The sequence below is a fragment of the Thermobia domestica genome, chromosome 15 (assembly GCF_964235325.1).
Source record: "Thermobia domestica chromosome 15, izTheDome1.hap1.1, whole genome shotgun sequence".
Classification (NCBI taxonomy): Eukaryota; Metazoa; Arthropoda; class Insecta; order Zygentoma; family Lepismatidae; genus Thermobia; species Thermobia domestica.
The window spans coordinates 83,236,315-83,264,159 of NC_137468.1; the positions used below are offsets into that span (position 1 = coordinate 83,236,315).

Here is a 27,845-nt window from a genome sequence, read left to right on the forward strand (position 1 = left end):
TCTTTTTATTCTTTTTTTCTACATAAGGAAATCTTTAAATGAACACGGTTTACGGATGTGGAAAAGACGAAGTTGAATAATCTCTTTTCTTACTTCCTGACTATTGGGGTGGAAAAACTGCATTCTTAACAAGCTAATGAAAACTAAACTGTAGCTGGTTAACGAAAGGTGGGGGTTGGTAGGTGGCCAAACAGATAGTTTTGGGTTGTTGACCACAAAAGATGTGATCACGTGAATAAAAAAAATGCATTAGAAGGCGTACAATGGTTTTAAAAAGGTTTTTATCTATTATTTTCATGTAGTCTAAACTTGCTAAGTTTTATTATTTAAGAGTGCTTCCTAGTTTCAAGTCGGGAGTGAATTGACGCTTTCAATACTTACAATGCCGTACAATGGACTGATCAATAGAAATAATGATCAATGGACTGCAACTAACTGAAACAAAACTTTTTGAATATGAGTGAGAAATGTTAATCAAAAATCCAATGGATATTTAAAAAATAACAATGTTTAATGAAATAAAAGTTTGAGGAAACGTAAGTTTTAAGGTCATTTTTTGTGATTTTTAGGGTTATTTTACAGGAATTTTAGTGTCATTTTATAGGTCACTTTTTAAAAATTTTTAGGTCAACAAGATCCGGGCCCTGGTAATGATATATATATTTTTAAAGAAATATGAACAAAATCGTCTGAGTCGTTTATGAGGAAATCATTCAAAAAGAATGCATCCCCAAGAATAAAGTACCCTTTCTGGACTTTTCCCAGGGAAATTACTTAAACCATCGTGTAGGGTTGTTAATAAAATACTGATGCCTGAAATACGTATAAACAAAATCATTAACTGTTTACTGGAAATCGCAATTTTTCATTTTCAATCTTAAGTAAACTACCTTTATTTTGCAGGGAGTAGGGAGAAAATTTGAAAATTTTCCATAGACTATCTTACAAAGATATTTAAGATTTGATGAGGATACATCGAACGATATGGCCTTTAATAGGCGAGTACACATGTTTACATCGGAACGAGGTGTTTTCCAGCTTCCGATTGAATATTTTATAAGTGCTATCTTCGACCGAATATTTTATAAGTGTTATTTTCGACCGAACTCCTTCGCATTCAGATGGCGCATCACGGTAAATTCTACCCATTTCGAACCCAGATCGCCAAGGATCAGTGTTTTTTTGGATTTCTCCCGTTTCCCCTTACATTCTTCATTCCACCGTTTCGTCCATTGGTATTATTGCCGTTCCCCTGAGCCTCGGAGCATAACCATGGATCGTTAAACTAAATAATCCAATATTAATCAACAGTAATTTGTCTAAATCATCTATTTATCTATACGGTTTGAAAATATATTCCATTATTATTTTACAAAATAATTTCTATATTTCCTGTTAGATAGCCCCCAAAACCAGGCAAGTTCTTTAATAGTTGTCAATACAACTGTATTTATGTTATTTATACAACATATTTACAATATATTTATACAAGTGATTCTTTAAGTGTCTTGAAGTTCGCATAATGAGTATTACTTGCAGACTGATAAGTCTACATTTTTATTTTATGATCAGACTTTTAGTTAGAAGTGTTAAACAGTTTAGAGAAAAACGTTTTGAATTTCTTTTAAAATTATTATTATTATTATTATTATTATTATTATTATTATTATTATTATTATTATTATTATTATTATTATTATTATTATTATTATTATTATGTTTCAAAACTTTAAAAATTCACTAAACTTTAAGAGGATCATGAAGTTTTTTAAAATTTTTATTTATTTATTTTTATTATTATTATTATTATTATTATTATTATTATTATTATTATTATTATTTAATGAAACGAATGTCCTAAGTTGTGAAAGGAAAATGAAGTAAAGCTACATAAGTATTAAAATTTTCTTCTTATCTCTTTGTTTTTTGGGCAAAGACCAAGCAACTTCTATGTTATTTCAAATACTTTGTTTTGTAGTTGACCTTGCGCAATTAAAGTGTTTGTGTGTACTTATGTTAGGACATAATACATGTATACACATATTCTTTGACCGAATCTCCAACTTTCACTACTCGCACACACTTTACATTGCAAGGACAACGCATTTCATCTTATACGTCTTTAAGTGTCTTCGTTGTTTTCTGTCTAAATCTTTGGTGGCGTGTGGAAAGGTCGTCCAAGAAAATATGTCTTCTGCAAACACTAAACGAAATCTGAATAAGGTGATTTTTTTAGAGAACAAAAAGAAAAGAAACATGCTTAAATGCCAAACACAGACAAATAGATTACACATACACCAAGTTTCTTCCCTGCGGGTCATCGGGAATATAAAATACATATCTGATGAGTATATAACTTGGCCACCTTGACCAAATAACAGCATTATTCATGTAAGCTGGTACTTATATAATCTATAATCCTCCTCTGTTTGACCGAATAGTGTTCATTTCAATTCTTTGGTTTTGTTTTTTAAAATGCTTTGAGAACTATGTATATCATATGTATATTTACGTACTATTTCCATGGTGACCTTAAGTGTATATATGCAAGATTGAACGTGTTAAATCACAAACAGGAACAAATCTACGTAATGGCCCTAGCTAAAGATAATACTTCCGACATCCATTTGGTTCTAAATTGATAGATTGTTTTACTTGTTACATCATTAATTAACTAGACATCGTGCTGCAATGCCATTAAAACTTGTTTGCCTTTAGTAAAAGTTATCCTTGCATACAGGTATGTAAACTTTTCACTTCCTCTACTTCCAGATTTGATTATTATTAGAGGAAGCTAAATTACTTTAGTTTTTCGACCCTGATTGCAGAAAGATGGTAAGAAGCTGCTAAAATGGTATTAAACCACTCGAGATTCAACTGCTATCTTTCATAATCATCCTTCATTTCTATCAATTTTTTACATTTAAATATTACTGTACTAGAAAACAATTATTACTAATCAGATTAATTGTGGTGTGTAAAGTCAGAACGCATTATGTATTCTTTATCCGTCCTGTAGGAAATTGATCTTTTATTGAAACAGTAATTATTTTGACACGAACTGCTGTTCTTAAAAGAATTTTTCCTTGTGGAAATGTAGTAAAACAATAAAGACGCTATATAATACAATTTTTATTGCATTAAGTTAGGAATAATATGTAATTAGCAATAGTGTGTGTGGTGATCAATTGCTAATATGTTATGTAGAGTAAATAGTAAAAACAATGTGAAAGATGTAGGGGGCATGAATTTTTTTTAAGGTATTAGGAGAATTTTTAATGCAAAAAGTGTGATATTTGTAGCCATAGTTTAATAGCATGGAAATTCACTAAATTTATAGTATGTATGCCGACAAATTTTCAATGTGTACTGCACAGTTTAGAGTGGAAGAAATGTATAGAACGTAAGCTTTTAAAGCACTGGGAACTAAATTTGCAAAATAAAGAAAATCTATATTCGTTGCTATAATATGTTGGCTTATTCTCAATCGACGCGTGACTATTTTTTTTATTTGAATCTATGTAGTAGTTAGACTCCTAATGTTTCTGGTCTAACACAGGGTTTTTGAATAATAACTCATTAGTTTTAAGTATAAATTTAGTTGGGATATGAATGAAAGCTTACATCAATGAGTACATATCATGAAAGATAATTCCTGCAAGTTTTGCTTAATGTTGGTAGACTTCAACGTGGGACCCATATGTGGTCCTGCGCACGTCGAGACGATATTCCACTTCTCGCCACGTATTCACCAACATTTCAGGTGTAACTGTCCCAACCGCCGCTATGATTCTTTCCCGTAAATGATTAATGTTTCTGATCTTTCTACTGTACACAATATTTTTTATGTGGCCCCAAAAGAAAAAGTCCAGTGGGGTTAAGTCTGGGCTTCGTGGTGGCCAAGGTATTGGGCAGCCCTGCCTATCCACCTTCCTGGAAATCGAGTGTACAGAGGAAAAAAACAGCACTGTTGCCGTCGCAAGGTCAAGCAGACCTGCCAACTGCAGGGGAGCCAAACATGGAGAGTTGATGAATCAAACATCACAAACTAGAATAGTGTATGTCACTTTGTACAGATTCTAGGACACACTAAAACTAGAGAGTTCTTTTTCAAACACACTGTATAATGAAATAATCTTACTGATATGTATCTAAAATATTTATAATGATAGAACATTACAGATTATTTTAGTAGTCGGAGAATGAGTCTTAACTCATTATTTTTATATACAGTACGTATTTTGCTTATTTTATCACCTTCCTTTCATCATTACACCATTGATTTCTGTTTATAGTAAGAAACTTCAATATGAAAGCATTCTCTGAAGCTTTCTTGAACACGACTCAATGAGAACCGATACATGACGTCACACCAAACAGCTTGTCTCTGCTGCCGTGGCGTAAGCAGTGCATTTTTGCGTTGTTTGAAGCTTTCTATTTACGTACCTAAGAAATATTTTTCTGATATTTTTGGTATGTGTTACATTGAGGACCAGCTCTACACGATGGTACTAAATTACAACTTTTGGTCAGAAACGAAATGTCCATTTTTGTTTCGTAGCCAACCCTAATTCTACACATATACGCAAAGATCATATTGAGGTATTGTAGGAATATAGGTTACTGTAACCATGTGGTATATTGATTCTAGGGATATTTTGATATTAGGGAATTTACAAAGAAAAAAAAAGAAAAAATGAAAGGAAAAAAATATAAGCATATTAGAAGTAGTAAATTTACACACATAACTTTTCACTGAAGTTACCAACTATACTGAGAAAAAAAAACATGTCGCATACGTAAAAACGTAGGTCATATGTGTAAATCCTGTACAGCAAACGTATAACTGAAAAAGTATATTTTATACATACTTTCCGTATAAGTGTTCCGAATAAACGAACTTTCTTCTTTCCCGTACGAACGAAAGAACTGTATATAGGCAGTCAGGATCTCACATACAGATGGACGTACGTAACATGTAGCTGACGTATGTAACATATATATGTGTATGTAATATACGGAAGACTGTTAGATGTCATACATCCTGCAACGGCGTGATGCAACATCTAAGTGGGAAAAATATTTAGCATATGGATAACGTATGCTCCATACTGATTTCAGTATTAAACGTAAGGATTCCGTATATTTGTACAATATACTGCTGTATGGATAACGAATTTTTCTCAGTATGTGTGGGTTGGTATTCTTTACATTTACTTCTAACATCCAACATTTTTTCCCTCTTTTCTTTAACAAATGTCCCACTGAATAATTAAATTATCTAATATTGTATAGCTGAGAAAAGTGTTGCATGTTTCAAAGCTTCGTGCTAAAGAAATGCTCCCGAAAGCAAATGAACTAAAAATTGACATTGACATAAATTTGTTTTGAAGACATACAAGAAAACAGTTTTGAACTCCCCCTCAACTACATTGCAAGTTCTACTAAAAGCTTTGTAATTAATTTTGAGAGATAGACATACAAGTGATAATAAAGACAGAAGGGGAAGACAATTTATTTTAAAACCATTTTATCACCAAAATAGAAAAGTAGCAGCTAACAATTTACAAGGAAAGTTCGCCCGGTAGAAGAAACATCTTCTTATCATATTTGCCAGGTTTTAGTGAAACAAATGCAGGAAGAAACCGAATTTGTATAGAAATATTTATCACAGAGGAATTATTCCACACGTTGTCCCCCTTTGGTTTAATAAATAATGAAAGCATTGTTCTATTGTTTGAATCTATAAATACCATAAGTACTTGCAAGTAAGATATATAGAAAGCCCAGTTATAAGCAAGAACGGTTCTTTTAAACACACATTTGTATTTTCTTTTTTCGTTTCATTTACACAAATTTAATGATTTGTGTGTGCTGCTTATTTTTATTTCCTTCATTTAAAGTCCCACATTTATGTCTCTTGATTTTGTAAAGAACACGAATAATTAACAAAAGTGAATTATTAAGATTAAAAAAAAAAATAGACCTAAAGACCTAGAGAAATCAACAGAAGCGATATTTTCTACCACAAATTCACGCGGCCTTGGATGAAACTAGAGATTCCTTGCACCAGAGCTCTACGAAGATCCACCGTGCCAACCAATATCTTGAAAATGCAAAGATTTTAGTATTCTTCAATATTATTACCCTTTAATGCCAAAAAGAGTCCAAAGATGATTATATATATAGGGTGTTCCCTAAATGTTTCATAGTATTTTGGGAATATATTCCTGACATCAAAATATGAAAAAAGTTCATATAGATCTGTGCTCAAAAGTGGATAGTTTCGGAGTTATAGGATGCCGAAAACGTGGAATAAATGAACTTTAAAAGTTCATAGCTCCATTACTATGGGTTCTATCGTATTCGGGTGAAGACATCACTGAGGAACTGGTATGTGAACCATCCAGATATCTGCGTTTAAGAAAGCTCCCGTACTTGCACACCAATTTTAGAGAGGTAGGTGGAGAGTGATCAAGTACTCCCAAACAGCCTCTCTAAAAATGATTCTGCAAGTGCAGGATTTTCTGAAAGATAAATATTTGGATAGTATTGAACCGAGGTTTCCTGTTGTTGTAATTAATTTTATTAGAGATGACGATGAATGATTCAAAATAGCCGATGACAGGTCACGTGTTTTGTTATTTTTGTCAATGATTTCTTGGGTTCAAATATGCCCATTCCCTCTTAACCCTTCAACTATTTTTTTCGGAACTCCCTTTTATGATGAGAAAGGAACTGATTCTTGGCTCAGTCTGCAAAAGGTTTGGGTCAAAGAAGATACGTGAAAATTTGGTCATTGCTGTGCTAAACAGTAGAACAATAACTTCAAGGTCACCATATGCATCTAGGTCCTCACTCTCTTTCCTTTCTTCTCTTTGAACAGCAGGAATTCCGAGAAAACTCAATTTCCATAACCCCAAAATGCAAAAATTTTTAAAGATTAAAGACGACGTTGGCGAACATAGCTTATCTAGGAGCTGTTTAGGGACATATTTTGTTTTGAAATAGAGTACATAAAAGACAATTGCTGTTTCTTCCGAGAAAAAAAATTACAAACACCAAATAGCAAAGTACATTGTCGGAACCTACTTTGGGAGACCAGTCCCCCTGGGCTCCCCGTCCCTACGCCACTGCTAATATCGGTCGCTTTCAATTACTTTTACGTCACTTCTCTCGTCCCTTTCTCCCCCTTGTCAAAAATGTACTAAAATCCTGTTAGGAGAGAATACAAAAATAATAAAAGTCGTTGCAGCAATCTAGGAAGAAGTAAAAGTTAAACATCGTTACATTCGTATTTTGTATGACAAAACTCGTTCTCTTATTTCAGTAAATAATTTCAGGAAATAGTATTCAACTACTTCCATATTTTTTTTAAATGTGAATCCAATCTGTTAGTTTTCTTTAATTGTAAACATGTGTTTATTCCTTTAATTATGCATATGTTCTTACAAAATGAATACAGCGTACAGAAGCATAAAAGTACAAGTAATATTTATTTTTAGTATCTCATTCTCTATTTTTACGTTATATACATTTTGCTGTTTGAGAATATAGCATTTATTTGTGGAATAAGAAGGTAGATAAATTTTTGAAAAAATTCAGTGATATTAAAAAGTTGGTCTAACCAAAAAGATAACATTTATTTCAATGATAAGAAGAAGATAAATATTTTCAAAATATAGTATTTATTTCAATGATAATAAGAAATCAGATTTTATACAAAGATTAGCATTTATTCCAGTGATAAGAATGTAGATATATTACAAAGATAAACGAGGTAAATATTTTAGAAGGATAAAATTTATTTCAGTGATAGAAAGATGAATCATAATTCTTCCAATATCTCACAACCCAAACAGCAGGCACATTTATATGACGTGACAGGTACAAGGTCAAATTTGTCATAAGTACAAAATCAAACTGGCCCAAGAGGTGATGTGGCAACCGCACTATTTAACACAGAGGCCGCTGCTCCATCAGCATATTTAGTCAATTTTTAGTGACAGTGACGATGAGCGCTCAACAACATTTGATACGTGAAGTCCTACTTTGTTAGTCGAACTCATGGAGGTTGAAAAAATGTCGAAGATCAGCCAAGATCTGTCCGCCCCAGAATAACAGACTCTCGTGTCATATGAGACACCATTGAGGAAAATCCATTCACAAATCAAACTGACTTTGCATGTCCCAATCCAGTATAATGCGTCACCTTCACGAATTTGAAGGAATCATCAGGAACTATCGCATTGTGGCACATGAGTTGGTCCCAGCTCATTCCCAGCGGAGGGTTGATAAATGTCGACAAGCGACAACTGTTGCAAATCCACGTGATATGCATTTCCTGAAACGGTTTTTTGTAACATGTAATGTAAAGTGGGTGTTTTTTTTTTTTTTTTTTTTTTTTTTTTTTTTTTTTTTTAGAAATCCGGCAGTGCAAAAACAGTAGTTGAGCAAAGGCTAACTTCTATAACCGATCCTCAAATAGGGCTGTTTGTGTATTAAGTCATGCTGTATCTGTGGTGGAATTAGGAGTAGATAGGGGGTGGGGTATATTTCACTTCGAGTCGTTCCTAACGGGGCATACCATCAATGCCGACCTTTATTCAGAACAGTTGGAGCTAATATATGATGCACTTCGCCAAAAATATCCTGCATTGGTGAAGCGAAAGGCCACCCTACTGCAACAGCATAACGCAGAAACACACTTCACTCGAAAAACTAAAGAAAAAATCAGAAACTTAATGGCATCAGTTTGATGCCACACCCGCCATATAGTCCTCACCTTGTTCCTTCCGATTACTGCTTGTTTCGGGCCATGGCGCGCTTCTTGATAGCATGATGGTTTACCAACCAGCAGGAGGTGGAAAGAGCAGTGCTTGACTTCTTTGTCTCTAAGGACAAAACGTGGTGTCGAGAAAGTGGCAGAAAGATGATTGCACACGGTACAACATAAGGGGCTATACTTTGAATGTTAACCTGACATCATTGTATTGTATTAACCCTTTTAAATTTTCACTTTTTTAGGTAAATTATATACTGCCAGTCAAGCAGCTAAGACACTACTTTAGTGCCTATATACAGGTACTAGAACTTAAAAACGTTAAATACAAATATACGTTATGTACCAGAATATTCCAAGATTTGTGAGTCGTCCTTGTAATAAAAAGATAAATGTTTCTAAAAGGTAATATTTATTGTAGCGATAGTAACAAAATAGATATTTATGAAAACATGACACATTTCGGTTTTACTAACAAGTTTGATATTTCGAAAAAAAAATGAAAAAGGTAACATTTATTTCAGTCATAGATGAAACGTTTTGAATTAGGCCTATGCAATTGTTTTTATTCTACATACTATTTCTAGTATATTCTTATTTTAAATATGAGAAAATAGGTCTTTTTTTTAGTACAGGCACACGTAATTAGCTTAAGGGCAGGGATGGTATTGAAATGAATTTTGTAATATAAACACTACATTTTAGGCCTACATTTTACAGGTGTTCTCTATCTTTTTTCACTGGTGTATCACCATAAATCGTACATATCACAGAGCAGAGGCTCACGTATCACCAGTGTTACGCGCGCATACCACAAATTGAGAAACAATAAAAACGGACATTACTTATAAGTAAATATAAGTGAAAAAAATTCTTGGATGATTATGTTGGAGTTGGAGGACATATAAGATGTTAAGATGGCAGTAAATTATTCGAATAAAATTTTAAAAAATTCAAAAACCATTTGGCTTCTTATTCATTGGTGATTTGGTAATAGTAGGAGTACCCTCGAGAGTAGAGGGTTATGACACGAGGAGCATCATTGATATTTTAGGAGACAAGGGGACTACAGTGAGAATTTTAAGCCAATTGCCAACAACTACATGACAATATATATATATATATATATATATATATATATATATATATATATATATATATATATATATATATATATATATATATATATATATATATATAAGTATATTATTATTATTATTATTATTTACAAGAATAACACTGTTAATTATGACAAAAGAAGAGAAAATTAGGTTATGGAAGATAAGAATTGTTGAAAAGGTTTAAAAGTAGATATGACTTTGCTGGAACATGTGTTAGAATAATTAAGAAACTCTGCCTCATAACCGTCGGGAGCAATGGGTGACGGTACGTAACAGCTTACTTTATTTATGAATTAGCAATATTTAAGCAAACATATGATGTGTTACTGCTCACTTAATAATATATCTACACTATCATATTTCAAGAATTGTTGCTATTTATCGGTACGTCTTTCTTTATCTATATATATAAAACATGAAAAGTATGATAGGATCAGAAGAAAAAGAAGACGTACCGGTAAATAGCAACTACTCATATATATATATATATATATATATATATATATATATATATATATATATATATAGATAGATATATATATAGATAGATAGATAGATAGATAGATAGATAGATAGATAGGTAGATAGATAGATATAGATATACATATATATGTATCTCGTTCATTATATCTTTAAAAATATTCCACAATATTAATAAAACAAAGCTAACCAAAGATCAAATATATATTAATAATACTTGTGTAGCAGTTATGTAAATAATACTTGTGTAATTTAACATCGCCTTTAGCAGATATGTTATGAAAGATAAATCTAGGAATAACGACTTAAATATACATATAAAGTGAAAAGGAGACACGTTCACATTTCCCAGACCCAATCAAGTTTCCCCTTCACTTTTTTATATCCATCTGTATAAAACAGATTATATTTTTAAGAAGGAAATATGATTTAGGTATCTTTTAGATGGTGACATCTAAAGGAGAACAGATAGTATTATTAAGAAAGTGTTTCGAAGAAATACTACGCCAAAAGGACTGCCGAAAGTTAAAAAGGAAATAATGTATCAATTAGTGAGATACAAGAACTTTATTAAGAAAGCAGAGAAACAGCTCATTTTGGTCACAATAATGAGGAGAACCAAAGAAGTGTAAAGCAGTGAAGAAGTGACGAAGAACTAACAGTGAACATTGAAGATAAACTATCTATATTTGTGAGAGAAGAAGTGGGTAGCTTGGACGTGTGGGAACAGAAATTTGAAGAGAAAGAGGAACAGAGATTGAAATTAAAAGGAAAGATATTAGGAAGGAATGAGAAACAAGAAGTAAGTGCAAACTGAGTAATTGTAATAGGAAAGGACAACTAACAGACTAAGAGAAATATCCAGAACTAAATTATAAGTTTAAAGTGAAAAAGGAAAAGATAATAGAGGAGGTAGTGTTTTTAGTAAAACAGATCATTATGGAAATAAAAGAACAAGAAGAAAGAATAAGGAGAAAGGCAGTGGCAAAAGTGAAATAGAACATACACAGGAGAAAAGGAGACCTTAAGAAGGAAAAGAAAGAATAGTTGAAAGCTGTAAAGAAAAGAAAAAACATCGTGATCGAACAAGCAGGCAAAGGACTAGAAAAAGTGATAATGTAGGAGAGATGGTACAAGGAGAACTGTGCGATGAAACATACGGGGTAATAAGGGATAAGAATTAAAAGAATATGTAACAAAAAGAATAGTAGAGCATAGAGAGAAGAAAGAATTCAAGAAAGTAATGAATAATACAGGCAAGATACAAAATATGAAAGGATTTCCAAAAACACATGAATAGGAAATTAAACTGAGACCAGTGATAGACTGTAGGAACAATGTTTTTGAACCGCTAGAAAAAGATAGACAGAGGATTGGAGAAAAAATAAGGGAAGGACAAGAAAGTAGAAGAGTGGAAAACAAGCAGAGGTAAAATGTATGTTACAGCAAATAGGAGACAGGAAAGAAAAACAGTTTTGTTCGGTGTAAATGTGAAGACAATGTATTAAGAGTCTTCATCCCGGCGAAATTAAAATACGGCTAATTTTACAGTAATTATGTGATATCTTCAAATAGATAAAAGATAATCGAAATGTGGAACAAGAGCTCCCTAGACAATATTATTTTACATGAGAAACCATTATCACAACTCACTTATCTGCTTTCGATTTCGAGCCATTTTGAAAATCTGCATTTATTTTCGCGTTTCTAAACAGCTGAAAACGGAAAACCACTAGGTGACTTGTGATAACGGTACCTCACGCAAAATAATATTGTCTAGGGCGCTCTTGTTCCATATTTCAATTATCCTTTATTTATTTGAAGATATCACATAATTACTGTAAAATTAGCGGTATTTTAATTTCGCCGGGATGAAGACTCTTAAGAAAAAGTACGTCATGAAGGCAGTAGAAGAAGAAAAAATAATATTTTAAGAAACTGAAGAAAGGAGGAAGTGATAAAAGTTCTAAGGTTGATTTGGGAGAATAGTGTGTGTACTAGGGTGGCAACCAGTTATATAGGAAAATTTTGATTTTTTTTTTTTAACAGAGTCTCGCCCTCTAAATTTATTCCTTTTGGTTTCTTAAGCATGCGTACAAAATTTCATGAAAGTATTTTCATATTTAAAGGTCACTCCACGGGCTCAAACTTATAGCTACTTTTAAGTTACCTAGGCATTACATGCGAAACTCAGCGTGTCTTAACCTAGATCAGCTTAACCTTTTCTCTTTGAGGTACAGTTTTCACACTTACTGTGTATGACCTCGGTATGTATTCACTGCGTATTGTAAAGTTTGGAGATGATATGTTTAGAGGTTTCATATATAGGGTGCGTGACGAGTATATTACATTGGGCCTTTGTGACATAATTTGATTTTCTCACTTTACCTGAGATTTTCTTCTCAAACCTAACAATTATTTGACCTTTGGAAACAAGATACAATGTGAGATACGCTTTAGGAATCATGAATACACTCTGTGAAAGTAATTCTATTAAGTCCTGGGTCGCTATATTTCTATTCTTTCTAAGGAGAACTCTTAGATGAGAATAAGGAGAACTCTCTATCTCTTAGATGAGAATATGTTCTTGAAATAATTTTTTGAGATAATCGACGGAAATTGCTGGAGGATTGGAATTTAATCACACGTGTACATTTCGTGTGCTTTGACACAACAGCATCTAACGCGTGGTCACAAAGTAGAGCTTATATACCGATGGAACATAAAATGCAAAGGATCTGATCAGTATCCCTTGCAGACATCACATAATGGAACTAATTGTGGCGAGTGTTCGACATCTTTTTCGGTGCTTCAATGGGTCCACAGATAGAACTCTTTCAACGTTTCTCTGAGGTATGGACCTCAATTGATAAGCTGAAATTCTACACTGGAAGTTAGGACACCAGATATATACAGGGTGAGTCAGTGGCGTAGCACACTTTTGCGCCCCCCCGCAAAGTATAGAGAAGAGACCCCACTTGTAAAGCCGACAGAAGTAAGGTTGAAGTTCTATTTCTTTAAAACTTTATTCATCGCAAGACTTCGGGGCCCCCCGCACTGCGGGGGTTGCGGGGGCAGCTGCTACGCCACTGGGGAGAATCAAGATAAGTGTTACAAGCCAATATCTCGCGAACTATACATCAAATAAGAAAAATGTTGAGAGTCAATACAATACAGAGGGGCCTATAAATGAGTCAAACAAGAGGTTCCCCCGCCCCCATTTTGGGGGGTGAGGGTGTACGTGAAATTTTTAAATGGGAACATAGGTCGAGTGATACCTTGTTAGAAAGAGCTTAGAAAATGTAACAATGTTTGTAGGAAACATTTTTTGATATGGGGCACCGTTTTCAAGATGGCCCCCAAAAATGGTTCTGTATCAGATAAAATTTCCAGTACTTATAAATCAGAAACAGCTGAGTAGAAAAGGATGAAATACAAAATGAAAAGAGAAAACGCCATAGACAACGTAGAATAGTGTTGTCGCGGTGTCTCCAGGGTCCCCATCATGTGGCCCCGGGACCAACTTGAATATTTCAAATGGGAATATAGGTCGAGTGATACCTTGTTTGATAGATCGTGGAAAACCAAACAGCTTAGTACAAAATTTGTCTTCATTTCGGGTAAGCCTGTTTCAAAACGGCCGCTGGAAATGGTTCCCCATTCAGATACAAAGCGCAGTGTTCCAAGTGAGTGTTACAAGCCAATATCCAGCGAACTATGCATCAAACAAGAAATATGATGAGAGTACAATACAGACAGGCCCAAAAATGGATCAAACACAAGGTCCCAATTTTGTACTAAGCTGTTGGGCTTTCCACGATCTATCGAACAAGATATCACTCGACCTATATTCCCATTTGAAATATTCAAGTTGGTCCCGAGGCCCCATGATGAGGGCCCTGGGGACACCGCGACAACACCATTCCACGTTGCCTATGGCGTTTTCCTTTTTCATTTTGTGTTTCATCTTTTTCTATTCAGCCGTTTCTGATTTATAAGTACTGGAAATTTTATCTGATACAGGACCATTTGGGGGGGGGGCATCTTGAAAACGGTGCCCCATATCAAAAATTGTTTCCTACAAAAAATGTTTCATTTTCCAAGCTCTTTCGAACAAGGTATCACTCGACCTTTGTTCCCATTTTAAAATTTCTCGTACACCCACCTCCCTCCAAAATGGGGGGCTGGGGAACCTCTTGTTTGACTCATTTTTTAGACCCATCTCTATTGTACATATTGACTCTTAATATTTTTCCTATTTGATGTATAGTTCGCGAGATATTGGCATGTAACACTTATTTTGATGTACCCTGTATAAGTTGCCGCAGAGGTTTTAGCCCCAGTAAAGTATGAACTAATATTTCTTCAAACAGTAATTAACGCAGTATCAACCCAGAGATGATTACAGAGAACTTCTACCGCTTGCTCTCATATTTCTTGGCGAAGTTCTTCCAGGAGGTATCACATTCTATGTTCATGGGGCCTAGCATCGGGCATGATGGATGGCGAAATCCATTTATTGCCTAAAGATATATCTTTTCCGATCACAGTTTCCCCATGCATGATCTGAATAGGCTTCGCGACTTCAACATATTTGTCGTCGCAGTGTATTTGAAAACATGGTATTCGTCTCCCATTGCGCTTTCAGCTAAAAGGAATGGCCTACAAGAATGTTAATGCAAAAGTTTCAGAAGCAGCAATGCACAGTTTCTCACGACATCTGTGGTATTTGAGCGAACCACTTATTGGTCTCAGTTTCTTTGTTCCTGAAGTCCTCACAGCAGTGAAGATATACATTGTTACAGCGTTATTTACGGATGGAAATGAAGGAGAAGAACTCGTGCGCTTAAGATATGAGGAGACCACGAAGGATAAAGCTCTTAGTGACTTAGTTTCCAGGAACACCAGAAAGCTACTTGAAGCACTGGAGATCTCCACGGATTTTTTTTAATTAGAAAACCCTGAAACATGGAAAACGAATGATACTTTCGTTCAGTCTCAAGAGCGTGTGAAAGCTCTGCATATTTTAAATAATCTGGAAGAACAAAGAATTGCATTGATTCAAAACTTCAACGGAAAACTGACCAATCAGGTCCAATTTCTTCCCCAAGTTGCGGAGCAACGCAAAAAGAAATTTCCTCACCCCAAGTAAATTCATTCTGAGTCAAAGCATTTTTTTTTTTTTTTTTTTTTTTTTTGCTGTGTTGAATATACTTTCGCAAACTTAAATACTGAAAAATATACATTTGTAAAACATAAATATTACTAAAGGATGTTTCCAAACATATTTTTGAATTTTATAGTATTTATATGAGAAATTTCACATTTCAGTAATTTTAAGTGAATTTATGGATGCTTTGAGCGAGCACTAAATATTATGTAATTCTTTCAAAATTTTTGGAGTATACATTTGAGATGAAAAGAAAAAAATTTGACCCTGAGACCATTAAAAATGCAAAAGTGAATTTTCATTGCCACCTTAGTGTGTACCATAGGTGAAAAAAGTGGTGAAGATAGAAGAAGCATTGAGCATAGGGTTGAACTTGAGTCCGGTACTTGCGAAAATCGTAATGAACAAATGTAAGCATAAAGTGAAAGAAGAAAGAAGACAGAATGTTTTGTAGATATGTAGACGATTGTCTGGGAATATGAAAAGAAACTAGGAGACAATAGAAGAAATTTGTTAGAAGAACTGAGGATGCAAAAAGTGATCAAGTTAGAAATAAAAATGGAAGAGGGGAAATAAGATAAAGTTTATGGATATGACGATAGAGAGAGTCGGTAGAAAATTCCGGACTGCGGTGATATAGTGCCATAAAATAAATGATGCAAATGTAGGGACCAAGAGAAACTTTACAAAGAAACATAGAAAAGTACATAGTAACGATGGAAGAAAGAAAGCAGACATGGAAATACTATACCAGATACTAATAGAAAATGGATATAAAAGAGAAGATTTGAGGGATGGGAGAAGAGACAAGAAGGAAGGAAGGATAGAAGAAGAAAGAAAAAGGTGTTTTGAAAGTTTAGATGATAAGACAAAGGTTCTTGTGCTGCTACCAACTGATCATACTAACTTTAAAAAGCATATAATAGGCCCTTACTCTTGTTTCAGTTTTCAATTAGTTTTAAGGTTTTCAAAAAAAAAAATCATTTTGAAAACTCAAACAATAAGAAAATGGCTAGATATATAGACATTTTATTATTACCCACAAAGGGGTATCTGTACTAAGTACTGGTATGTAGATGTACCACCGAAAAAAAACTGTTTCTAACAGGCGTGCACCCAGAAATTTTTGTTGGGGGGTCCAATATTACAAGCCACTATGTCTATGTAGTATTGAACAGGTATTATTCTGTACACAATAAGTAATTGTAAAATACGTACTTCCACCTATATTTTCAGAAAAACTGATAGAACTAGAGTGCAGATGAAGTGTAAAATCAAATGTTCATGCTATATCAATCATTTTCCTGTTAATTAAGTATAATTTTATTAAGAAAGTGTACAAATGTATGTTTGAGTTAGGAATTTTTGGCGGTTCTGACCGGTTTTTGAGTTGATTTTGAGTTTAACGTCCCTTTTAGCAGCGAGGCTATATGTGGATCTACTGATGAATGTGAAATCCGAACTACAGGAGTTCCCGCCGAGAATTGAACCCGGGTATCCCACGCCAAAGGTGCGCACGATAACCGTTTAGCCACGAAGAAGCTCTCCAGACCGGTGGACTCCCCGTGGGTGCGCCACTAGTTTCTAACAATAATGCACATATCGTACAACAGTGATGCACGTAATCTTAACAGAGATGCACGTATTATTTGTAAAGAGAAAACGCTTTGTAATTTAGTCGTATTTTGTGATATATATATCGCCACACGAAAATAAGGAAAACCATGAAAATATTAAAAGGAAATAGACATAATGAGAATTATTCTTTCTTTATTTATTTTTAATGATTAATTTTCTTCCTGATAAAAAATAAGATCAACGAAGTGAAAAATAAGAATGTATAATATGTAATAGGAAAAGGTAAATGACTTTATTTTATAAACATGAACTTCAAACTTCATTATCTAATGCAAAAAAACAAAAGAATTACGAACGGCTCCTCATCTGTTGTTCTTATGCTGAACGTTATTTACTATAATACAATTCCCAAGAAGCATACACATAGTTTCAGAGTAGCCTGACAGATGGCAGTAACGTTTTCTGGGCTTTATCTGACATCTCTTGGGGATTTTCGAAGTTGTCTATTCTCCTTGGTATAAATTCTATGGAGACGAACAATCGGTTTGAATATAAACGTTTCGGCATTTCATAACGAACTTCATTGGCATCAGCAACATATAAATTTGGGGTGGGGGGAGACAGACTACCAGAGGGACTGAGGTGTATGGAATACCTCCCAGGAAAACGTAGGGTTCGGTGGCCCTCCCCCGATTTTTTAAAAATCTTCGTGCATTTTAAGCATTTTTGATTAAAAAGCAAATAAAAACCATTTTTTTTTTCACATTTGATAGTCTAGGTTTTTTTTTAAACGTGTTTCAAAACACACATACACATTTTACAGTTTGTTTGTTTATTGAAACAGTAAAATTTAAACTTGTTTTACAATTTTAGTTAAACTTAATGATACCAAGTGTATGTCAAAACAAAATAATGATAAAAGGTAGTGTGAAGTGAATACTTGAAAACAATAAAGTTTTGAAAACAGACTTTAGGCCTACAAGCATGGGCGCCCGAAAAAAATCTTCTAGGGGGGTTTCAAAACCCAGGTTGTTTTGTTACGTTTGGTATTTTTTTATTTGTATTAAGAAAATCTTAAGAAATTTAATACATTTTCGTGAGCCAGGGTGGAGGTAGGGGGGGGGGCTCGGGCGCCCATGCTTACAAGCCTACAACTAATGTAAATGAGGCTATGAGGCTTAACAATGTATAGTTAAAAAATTAGTTGATTTTTTAAAGCTAAACTAAACTTGTCTTTCTGCTCGCTATCTAAACAAGAAAACAGTTTGTTACTCTGCAGTTTACTCCCCTTCACCTTCATAGGGCCAAAAACTTACGCCTTTTTTCACAATTGGAAACCAACTTTTGTATACTTTTCTCATATCCACTTTGCCTAACATTGTTTTATGAACGTAGCAAACTGCTACACTGTTGAGCCTCTTTTGGATCATAGTTAACCTAAGATACTTGAGATATTGGGGGGCGAAAATCGTTTTACAAATATTGGGGGGATACATCCGTGGTGTCCCCGATGGGGTTGACACCTATGTCATAAATTAGTTGACATGTGTTCTTCATATAGTGGAAATTAATGCTGTCACCCATTCCGAACATTTTAAAAGCAAGTAGTTTGTAGTGTATTGAAAATTCATTTCTTATCGATAGTATAAAAGGTTGAAAATAGTTGTACTGAAAATTTTCTTAACTGTTCTCCAAGTGGATCTGTATATTAACCAATAGTAGTTTTGTCAACCTTAACAAGAAGTCCAAAATCAACCTCTTTGAAAACAGCTCTTATTTGTAAAAGAGTATATAACGGTCGCTTTTGGCTGTTGCAATTATCTGTCCAAGCAGTTTGATAAAAATTCAGGGTAGCATAACAACAAAAGCTGTCTCTCTTATGTATTTTTTTAAATGGAAAAACTTGGTGAGATGAGTATAGGGGGCACCGAATTCTACTTCGCCTCGGAAGCCAAAATCTCTAGCTACGGTTCTGCCCTTTATTTGAGTAATTTGTAATAATTTATGAGTAAATTATAAGTCAATATCTGAACTAACAACCCGCACCTGCAAAACACAATAAGGTGTCTCACAAGCCCCTCAAGTTAGGAACATGAAACTTGATACATTTTCTCATTGAAAAAAAGGAGACACGTATCCCATCGTTTCCGGAGGTTAGTATTTTCTATATTTTTCGCCACATTGAAGTCGAAGTTACGTATGTTTGTAATAGCATAACATGAAAACAACTGTCCTGTTTAAAATGAATTTTAGGACATAGTTAGTACCTACCTCAACTTATATATATATATATATATATATATATATATATATATATATATATATATATATATATATATATATATATTTTATCATGTCACTTTGATTAAAGGTCGTGTGTGAAGTAGGTAGGAGAGTCCAAAAATTATGCCAAAATGTATTATCGTATGAGTTTTTCTCATTACACTTTGACTGAAATGCATATTTTAAGGAATAAAGCGGTTCAAATACTTTCCAGAAACTTAGTCGTCCTCTGCGAAGAATAAGCATTTCAACTAGTCATAAATCAAATAATCTAGTTCCCCTCAACATGATACACGTGTTAAATCTAGGTTTTCCTTCTACTGTGGTTGGTGACGACAGTAAAACTGTTAGTGATTTTATTCCAACTTTTGTCCAAAATCCAAAATGACCGTTTTGAATTTTGGCCCCTCTTTCGAATCTTGTATGCCTGTCTTTTTATGAATTATGTTGATCAATTTCACTTTATCGATATTATGTTTTGTACCTTCAAAATATTTTGAATTGTCTGATGTTTGCGCATCGTTGTATTTCACATCCCGACTTGGAATAAGTGAAGTTAGAATAGCATCATGAACACCTTCACCGTTGTCACCAAGCAATGAAGAAGAACAAAGATTTAAGATGAGCATTCTGCGAAACAGCAAAATATATTTATTTATTAGTATAAATATTTAATTTCCAAATATCCTATCGCCACTGAATATCTTTACTTACCTAAGTCTTGACAATGATGACAGTTGTAGCAAAAATTCGACGTTTAATATCATTTTTTAAAACAAACTATAAAAAATTGGAGAAGCAAAGTGTTTATTGGTTTATAGGTAACAGAGTTTTTTTTTCATGGTGAGTCTAAATGGTAATACGAAATTTTAATTACGACCATAATTTCAGATAATCCAGGCAGGCACTGGTCCCAAATAATTCGAATTACCGGGATTCCAGTATGATTGTTCTCTAAGATATGATAGTGTTTTATATATTTTCAAAGTACCAAAAGAATTCAACAATAACTGTATTTCTTTGGCTGAAAATTTAAAATACTGATGAAAGAAATAGGAACTGAAATGTTAAGTTATTATTATTATTTATAATAAATTAAAGTAAACTTTTATTTTTCTTAAAATCTTTACAGGGTTAGCAGTTCTGGATTTTGAAGCATGGCGACCGAATTGGAAAGAAAACTGGGGTTCACTGTTACCCTACAGGGAATTATCCAGGAAAATTGAGAAAAAGAAGCATCCTCATTGGACAAATAAACAAATTGAAACGGAGGTAAGCTTCACTTTATTGTTCTAACTAAAAGGCCATGTTTAACGTTTTCAGTCGAAATCATTTCTCCGTATATGATAATAGGGTCTATGGTAAATTTCATAAAGGAGGTTTCACTGTACAAATAATAGATGTTATAATTGAATAATTGAAAGGTTGCACAAATACTGATAGCTTATAGGCCTATAGTTGTGTTACTAGGGTCATGCTAGTGAAACTTCTAAGATTGTGATGTGATATTACTACGTGCGTGAGTTACTCCACAGGATAACTCATGAACGAAAGTAATTTTTGAATTCTGTTATCGGCAATAGATAGATAGAACGAATATCTCGGCCAAATTCTTTAATGGAGTCAATCTCTTAATGTCTTCATAGGTAACGGCGAGTATCCATATCCCATTCATTCATTTGTTATTATTTTCAACTAATTTTGAATTATCTCTCTCTCTCTCTCATTCTCTTTCTGTTTGTGCATGTGTGTGTGTCTGTTATTTGCGAATTTTTCAATTTTGAACCTTTCATTCGATAGAGTATCAAAACCTATGTAAAGAAGTGATGAAAATTTTCGCGTCACTTTTACCGTTCCCTCGATATTGTCCAAAAAAGTTCCGATTTCGGGAGATTTAAGGAGCCATATCTCGGGAACCGTAAGTCATAGAGAGATCATGTTGATCAATACCTGGGAGGATGGAGAACAGTTTGGTACCAAATAATAAATTAACCGGTGGCGATTGGCCAACTGGCCACTGTTACCCAGATATTGACCAAAGAAGTTCGGATTTCGCGAAATTTAAGGAGCCATATCTCCGGAACTCTAAGTCATAGAGAGATGATATTTCGCGAATTTTTCAATTTTGAGGGTGTCTCTTCGTAAAATAACATCGTAGAAAGTTTTAGCAGAACTCTTAAACAAAACATGTGTAAAAAAAATTAGTACTCAAGGAAATTACAAATGGATAGATATATTACAAGAATTGTTTAATGAGTATAATAATAAAATACATAGAACAAGTGGTATAAAGCCTGTAGAAGTTAATAATAAAAGTTAATTCTTTTTAAGTTTGTTCTGGCAATCCTGTTGGTACATTCTCAACTGGTATATTTTGATTTGTTAGCTAACCCACAGAACAACTAGTCAAGGTGAGCTGCAGCATCACACAGGAAAAATTCCCGAGGATTTCTTCATAAAATATTGGCCAGAGAAAAATAAATGGTTGGGTGCTATTCCAACGTCTCCTTCAACAAACTAGTCTATTTTGTTTATCCGTAGAAATATAGTGTGATCTTCTTCATGGTCTTTAACAGTTTAGTACAAAATATTCTTGTTGGACTTCAGTTATTAGAAAAATAGATAAAAAGAACAAATATACATTTTCTTCTAACTAATATCAATTAAAATCCAGGAAAAATTAATTACTCTAGATAGCAGCCGAACTGACGTTCAGTGGACACACTTTTCTGGCGGACTCTATATGAAGAAACTGAAAATATATTGTTTGCGTCGTGAAAGCCACGTCTGTTCCAAATATTTTTGTTGTTGTTGTTGAAAAAATAATGACAACTTATCAAAGATGCCAACGTGTTTTTTGCAGCGTTGCAATCATTATACTGAAATAGATTATTAAATAAAGTATCTATTTCCGTCTTACTGTGTACAATCACAATACAGTACAAATTGTTAAGCAAGTCAGTGGTGTAATGAGGGGAATGGGGGTGATGAGACTAGAGGGGAGTGTAACGTGATTGCTGAAACATGTCTGAAAAAGAGTTTGAAGTATAGTACAGAGCCCACTTACGTATTATGCAACGTACCTTTTCCATATTACTCTGGGCACCAAAGTAAAGAACCTCTAACCTAGTAGGCATTTTCTAGGAAAAGTTGGCATACAACATTTTCGCAAAGTTCAATGTCTACATAATACAGACATTGCCAACCGAGTCTCCACCGTATGCCACCGAGTTTAGGTCACCATTGTTTTGTAATATTCAAAAGAAAAAATGTAGGCACTTTGTAATCTTTCGTGTATCGAGATTGACAGGTACATGGCAGAGTTATATCAAAGCGGCTAGATGACAGGAGACTTAGAACTTAAGTTTACTGCAACTAACATTACTCACAAGAGTATATTATTAGCAATAAGTTCGGAATATGATATAAAATCAAATATTTTAATAAACTTTGTAATTCTCATTCTGTTAGCATTGTTCGTGTCTAATTAAGATAAATATCAAGTCTTGCAGAGTAGTGTATTTAACTACCATGCTTATAATCGTGGTTTAATTTTGTCATTGTTTACCAATTTCAGCATTGACTTGATTTTCCATAAACTAAATCACCTCAAAAATATGTTGTAATGATGAAAGACATATACCATTTTTGCTCTTAAAATTATATATGTCTTTCGTCATTACAACATATTTCTGAGATGATTGAGTTTACGGAAAATGAAGTCAACGCTGTTAGTCTCCAGTTCTTTTATTCATAGATGCTGGTGTCATTACGGTATTTCGGATTTTATTGTGTTTCTGAATTGACAACGTTATTCAGATTTCAACATGGAAGCAGTTTGCAGCTTCAAAAGGAATGAGTAGCTCGATGTTGAAAGTGCCTTATCTGTCAAGAAAGAAGAACTGAAAGATTAATATATGGCACTGAACGAGGTCTAAAGACGTTAAGTCAACCTTCCGAGACAAGAAATAAACTGCTTGACACGGACAACAGATCTGCAATCAATCGGATCAACAGTGCCATCGTATCGTAAGGAGTCAATGTACTGTGTGACATAAGTCATGTTTTTCTTCGTTCACGAGCAAGACTAAGATTCAGCTACTACTAAAAAGAACTAACAGCTCAGGATCCGATAGTTACATATCACTCAAAAGCTTAGAAGCTCAACATCTCAATCAATTGAGAGCTTTATATCTTCTCTCAGAATTCTAATATTAAAGGAATGTTATATTCTGTGACCACATTCAATATGTGTAATCAAATACTGAATTTGTCCCAATATGATCTACACGTCTAGTCGGAGTTATTGATCTTATTGCAGCGAAAGGAAATACCATCCAAACTGCTTCAAAAAGTTTTACCGAATGCATCAAGAAGTAAACAAAATTCAGCTGAAACAGGTATTGTTATGGAATGGTTAATCAGTGAGATCAGAGAATCTGGAAGCAAGTTGCACGTTATTCAACTAAATGAAGTGTGGAATGGATACTGTGATTTAACAGTAAAAGCAGATGCTATATAAGACCAGAAGAACCACATTCAAGGAAAAGCTTCAAATCTATGTACAGGATTGTTATTACTACGCTGCAGTGCCAAACTGAGGTGTATTGCTTGTTCCTAGGAAATTTGGACATGTGCCCATTTCAGATGTCATTTCAGAGGGGGGGAAAGGAGGAGAAAGAACAAGATCGGTCGATGCCTTTGTGAAGCACAGGCTTCTTGCGACTGAAGAAAGAACGATAAATTTTATGGACAAGCTGCCTGAAAACAAGTATCTGACCTTTGTATCTCTGTATGAAGTGAAACAGTCAAATGCAAACTGGGAAGATAAAAACAGTGAAAGCTGATAGGATTATTCTGCAAGACTCATTGTTGTACGTGAAGCAGGATGTCCAGTCAACTTTAACAACATTATGGAACATGAACTGTTCGTTGTTCCTCTATCTCTTGCAGAAGCAGCTTTGCTCAGGTTCAAAAATTGTTCTTGCTGGAATATTGACTGATCGTATTCCTCGTCCCAACAAACTTGACGTCAAAGATTTTGACTGTGAATCACAGCTATTCGTTGATGGACAGGTCAATAGCAATTAGAAAGCCACAAGCAGCACACACTTTTGGAGACCTTGGAGATACTTTTATTCAAAATGTTTTCCAAAGTGGGGAACACTTCCAGCGCATTGATATCACTTTTGATCGTTAGTACCATCACTCAATCAAGAGTGGCACATGAAAACGGCGTGGAAAAGGTTATGCGGAAATCAGGAAACTAATAGATAGCAGGGATGTACCTTTTCCTGCAAAGTAGGAGAACTTTATAATTGACGATAACAGCAAAGCAGACCTCGGTAAACTTCTCTCACACCAGCTGCTTCTGCAAGCACCATCCAACAAGACCATAGTTGCTGCAGGTGGTTTTAGTGGTAAGGAAAGGGTCGAAGCTTCTGATGCAACCCTCGACACTAATGTCTTGTAGGCTAATCACGAAGAAGCTGACACCAGGATTATTTTACACTGCGTTAAAAGCAGAGCAAGAAGCATTGTTGTCTCGACAAGAGACACTGACATCTTAGTACTTCTGGTTAGTTAATTCCACATGATGTCAGACAGAAACTGTGGATGAAACCTTGGACGGCAAGGAGGAGAAAGTACATTCCAGTTCATTCCATTGTTGAAAAGCTGCAGATGGAATCACAAGTAATCTAGTTTCCCACGCTACCACTGGATGTGATTTAGCTTCGTACATTACTGGACATACGAAAAGGATGTGCTGGGATGCGTTTGCACAGTATAACCATCTGCTCAAGGGATTAGGAGTTCATATAGTTCATAGCGACCACATCGTAAGGAATGCTGAAATCTTTTTCAGCAAAGTGTGTGGTGCGCTGAATGCCGACATCAATGAAGTTCGGTCTAGTATGTTCGTCAAGGGCATTATAATAGAGAAACTGCCTCCAACTAGAGATTTCCTTTACTTTCACATTCAGCATTCTCATTATCAGACATTAGTGTGGAGACAAGTCCATCTGCTGCACCTAGTTCCGCCTTATCCTTAAACAACGAGGTGAAAATGGAGAATAATTCACTTGTCAATCATTTATTAACATTGATGCCAATTCCAGACGCTTGTGAGGAGTTAATTACCTGCACCTGTACCACTGAATACAAGGTAGTTCGATGTAACTGTAAACCAAACCCATTCAAAGCGTCTTGGAAATGTAGGAAGATGAGTGATACTTGCATGAATCAACAATTGAAATTTGATCGGAATTTTAACGTTTTCAGCTGATATAAAATCAACAGTTTGGTACAATGCATCATATACGTACTTCATGTATGTGTGTTATCATTAGAAAATACCAAATACCTTACAAACCGATGCAGTGTCATTTCAAGAAAATATTTTTGAGCGGTAAGAAATACATCGGAAAAAAATTTTTGTAACAGGGTGGTAACACTAAGAACTGGATACTTGAAGGTTTTGAGCCCAGCAATCGCTTTTCTAGAGCATCAAATAATATTCATGCCAACTTTAATAGAAATTTTGCTGAGCAGTGTGCAAACATTTGTCGAACAAAGACATATTTTGAGTTTTGCATGTTACAAAACAATACTTTCGACCGTCATTTTGTTTTTAGTGAATTTCTAAGAAACAGTGAATGTTACAGCGCGGTATGATATGAATTCAGCAACAACAAAACATACTGAAACAGCACTTGAAGTGTTTTTCTTCACAAATGCCTACCCGTGGTCGGTTTTGAACACAGATGGAGTGGTTGCCAGTCACACACATTACCCGTAGACCCTACTGCATGCCCAGCCATTGTAGACTCTGTTAAACATTTATCATCTAATCCTTAACTCTGCTGGTGGGATATTTAAACACCCCACGGCCTCTTTTAAGCAACGTCCATTTTCTTGTTGTAGGCAGATGTCTTTGCTGTGCAATGTAATTTCATTTTGTAGTTTACTTGTGCGTGTGATGATGTTCTGACATCCTTACATTTTTATGGGTAATAATAGTGCCTTCTTAATGTGGGGTTTTCAGATACCCCACCAGCAGACAAACGTGACATTTCTAATCAGCACAATTAAGAGTTAATGTTTCAGACCACCCGATATACATACAGCTATTACTGAACATTCTACACTGAAGAAGTTATAACGAGATTTTTTCTTAGGCGAGATTTTTTCCCCGCAAGATTTTGGTTAGACGAGATTTAAGCAGACGAGATTTTGGACCCCTCAGGTTTCTTATATCGAGGTTTGGGACACGGAATTTTGGCCTATGAGGTTGTGGCGTTGAGTGTCGGCTGCGAGGGTTTGTACCCAACCTCTGTGAGTATTTGGGATGATGTGGTTAGTTTCCTTCATATATCACACTCAATTTCCAACGAAGATAAATGCTTCTAGATTTGCTTTGCTAGTGGTTATTATCTTTTAAAAGGTGGAAAAACTAAAAAAAAAAAAAAGTTACTGTATTTCTTGAATATTGATTTCTACTGTACTCTTTCCGTCATTCAGAACTTTTCATTAGCCTACTCAGTTGCTCTTGATCCGTACAAAATATCCGATCAAATCCAGATATCCGTGATCAAATTCCGTACGAAATATCCGTGGTTACATCCACACCCAAAGCAAAGGGGCCAGGGACTACCTTTAGCTCCCTGAAACTTTCAGTTATTTGTTGGGATATTGTAAGATGAACTCAAGCTATCTCCTCTCCCAAATCATCCCGCCCTCCACTGATTTAGTGATTTGTCTACGGGCTTGGTTTTATCGACAGACCATGCACCTGAAGGATCAAGGAAATATAATATTCTCTTTATAAATTATAATTCCTTCCATAATGTCAACCTGGCAAGATTGTGTAGCAGAATTTCATGAATTTTAAGCGACAAGTAAGTCAAATTACATTTCACATAATCTCAAGTAACTAACTCTACACTGAAAAGAAAGAATTGTATTTAAATTGCCAAATATCAATGTAAAATCATTTACTCTTCATTTTGTAAGTTGATATGCATTTCCTTAGATTAAATTACAAAATTTGCTGGATTTTCTTACAAATTTACAGTAAATTTATAAGAAAATATGATATTTTTATTGAAAAAATGTAATTTTACACCGTTTCATATTAGTAATTTTACTTTATAAGTGTAAATTGATTTACTTACAGGAGTGGCAAACAGATTGCCACCGTTTTTTGTAAATTTACCTATGAAATTTTTTACAGTGTATGACCTATGGAACATGGAGGCTCAATACCGCGCTTACAAAAGCTCCCCACTGACTTCTAACCTTAGCTAACTGAATGCAGTTTCTATTTTGTATCCCTATTTTTGCGAGATCCATCTTAATATTGTCCTCCCATCTGCGCCTAGGTCTCTCTAATGGTCGTTTTCCGATTAGACTTCCAGTCAAGACTTTGAAA

General features: G+C 34.5%; 1 protein-coding gene across 1 annotated transcript in view; it reads left to right on the top strand.

Moving 5' to 3' along the window:
* Positions 1-27,845, top strand: part of LOC145671117 (hyaluronidase B-like) — a 137,341-nt gene that overhangs the window by 77,612 nt on the left and 31,884 nt on the right. Inside the window, exon 2 of the mRNA XM_081739906.1 lies at positions 20,547-20,686. Coding sequence (XP_081596032.1) covers positions 20,547-20,686 — 140 coding nt within the window. The remainder of the gene's footprint in view (positions 1-20,546; positions 20,687-27,845) is intronic.